At 50.4% G+C, this 2,500-nt stretch overlaps 1 protein-coding gene across 2 annotated transcripts in view; it reads right to left on the bottom strand.

Annotated features, from left to right (window-relative positions):
• Nucleotides 1–2,500, bottom strand: part of LOC106590479 (ribosomal protein S6 kinase alpha-3) — a 57,285-nt gene that overhangs the window by 19,144 nt on the left and 35,641 nt on the right. For both annotated transcript variants that reach the window (XM_045710583.1, XM_045710582.1), the window contains exons 7-13: nucleotides 1,680–1,786; nucleotides 1,557–1,594; nucleotides 1,289–1,431; nucleotides 1,068–1,138; nucleotides 314–402; nucleotides 126–190; nucleotides 1–36 (exon numbers count right to left, since the gene is read on the bottom strand). The exon at nucleotides 1–36 is cut by the window's left edge and continues 67 nt beyond it. In XM_045710583.1, coding sequence (XP_045566539.1) covers nucleotides 1–36; nucleotides 126–190; nucleotides 314–402; nucleotides 1,068–1,138; nucleotides 1,289–1,431; nucleotides 1,557–1,594; nucleotides 1,680–1,786 — 549 coding nt within the window. The remainder of the gene's footprint in view (nucleotides 37–125; nucleotides 191–313; nucleotides 403–1,067; nucleotides 1,139–1,288; nucleotides 1,432–1,556; nucleotides 1,595–1,679; nucleotides 1,787–2,500) is intronic.

Below are 2,500 nucleotides of genomic sequence, written 5' to 3'. Positions count from 1 at the left end.
TTTGAAGGGAGGGTGGAGCTCTCTACGGAACAGTTTCTACACACAGAGATAGAGAACACATGATATGGTATATACTGACTCTACAGCCTCTGAAACACAGTGAGAAGAGACATCTCATCACTCACATTCCAGTCTATGGTGCAGTAGAAGTGATGTCTTTTAATCTCCTCCACTCCGTCTGGGCCGGCCCCTACAGAGAACAGAACGACAAGTTACACTTCAGCACAGATCTGGGATCAGATTACCTCCCTCAATCCTAACATTAACCATTAGGGGGAAATCTTAACCCTGACCTAAGATCAGGTTGTGTTACCTAGCCTGTTAGTAGGGTTGCGTTTGAAAAGGTTCCTCAGGAGACTCTGGGCTTCGGAACTCAAAAACTGTGGCATCCCCAACTTAGCCCTGAGGAGAGAGAGAGGTAAAGAAAGAACGGAAGGAATGCAGAAGGGAAGGCAGTGATAGAGGGACAATAGAGAACATGAGACAGTGCAGATATTGACACAGTCGTCATATATCAACCTGTATTCAATCTGACTGAATGCTGAAGTCCAGACACCCAGTATCAGTAACACACACAGGAAACTAACTCAGCGTTTAACAGAAACCATCTCAGCAGTCTAGAGAGAGCCCATCCCATCTCTTTTGCTCTTTCCTGCACCCTTCCTCTCTTTACCATTCCATCTCTCTCCTTCTTTACCCCCCCTCTTTCTCTCCATCTCTCCCCTCTTCCACCCTCCCCTCCCCTCCTCTCTCTCTCTCTCTCTCTCTCTCTCTCTCTCTCTCCCCATCTCTCCCCTCTTCCCCCTCCCTCTCTCCTCCTCTCTCATACCCTCCCTATATCTCCCCCCTTTCTGTCATCAACATCTAACAGCCCACTTAGCTATGTCCATTGACCTGCTTCTATCCCTCTTCTAGTCTGTCCATCCATAATGGCCTCCTGCTGAGTGGTACTAGCTCTGATATTAATCCCTGAGCTGCCTCAGCATAGAACAAACACAGTCTTGTAAACACATTACTCCAGTGAGATGAAAAAAGATCAAGTGTTTGACCTGGTGGAAGAGACTCACTTGAGGATCATGGCCATGGTTTCCTTGCGGTCTTTCCCCTGGAATGGTAGCGTTCCGGTCAGCATCTCAAACTGCCAGAGGATGAAGAGAAAAAGAGTTTCACACAACCTACCAACCAACCCAACTACAACCTAACGACAACCTAACTACAACCTGTAACACAACACAAATAAGGAACAGGTAAATAAACCATATAAGGTGTGTGGCCCCGCCCCTCTCACCATGAGCACGCCGTAGGACCACCAATCAGCGCTGGTGGTGTGGCCTCTCCTGTTGACCACCTCTGGAGCCATGTACTCCACCGTCCCACAGAAGGAATAGGCCTTGTTCTCATGGTCTATAGACTCCTTACTGAGGCCGAAGTCTACACACACACATCAACACACATGAACACACGAGTAAGCTTTGTTCTCAGGACATACCGTCTGCAGTGAGAATAGACACATTCAAATAGATAAACAAAACACACACAGGTCTGATATTACTCACCCGTCAGCTTAATGTGCCCCTCCTCGTCCAGCAGAATGCTGAAAAGACAGAAATGGATCTTTAGACAAAGATACCGTGCATGCGTGCGTGCGTATATGCGTGCATGCGTGCGTGTGTATGTACTTCTCAGGTTTGAGGTCTCTGTAGATGATGCCCAGGCTGTGGAGGTGGTCCAGGGCCAGGGCCAACTCTGCCAGGTAGAACTTCACATCCTCCTCTGTGAACATCACCTACACACAGAGAGGAGAGGGGAAGGTGAGACACACACACACACCACACCAACACACACGCCACACCAACACACACGCCACACCAACACACACGCCACACCAACACACACCAACACAGACACACGCCACACCAATACACACGACACACCAACACACACGCCACACCAACACACACCAACACAGACACACGCCACACCAACACACACGCCACACCAACACACACCAACACACACACACGCCACACCAACACACACGCCACACCAACACACACCAACACAGACACACGCCACACCAATACACACGCCACACCAACACACACGCCACACCAACACACACGCCACACCAACACACACCAACACAGACACACGCCACACCAACACACACCAACACACACACACGCCACACCAACACACACGCCACACCAACACACACGCCACACCAACACACACCAACACAGACACACACCACACCAACACACACCAACACACACACACGCCACACCAACACACACGCCACACCAACACACACGCCACACCAACACACACCAACACAGACACACGCCACACCAACACACACCAACACACACACACGCCACACCAACACACACGCCACACCAACACACACGCCACACCAACACACACCAACACAGACACACACCACACCAACACACACGCCACACCAACACACACCAACACACACACACGCCACACCAAC

Source organism: Salmo salar, chromosome ssa29 (genome assembly GCF_905237065.1).
Source record: "Salmo salar chromosome ssa29, Ssal_v3.1, whole genome shotgun sequence".
Lineage (NCBI taxonomy): Eukaryota > Metazoa > Chordata > Actinopteri > Salmoniformes > Salmonidae > Salmo > Salmo salar.
Note: the sequence above shows the minus strand (reverse complement) of the source record. Positions and strands in the feature narration are given on the sequence as shown.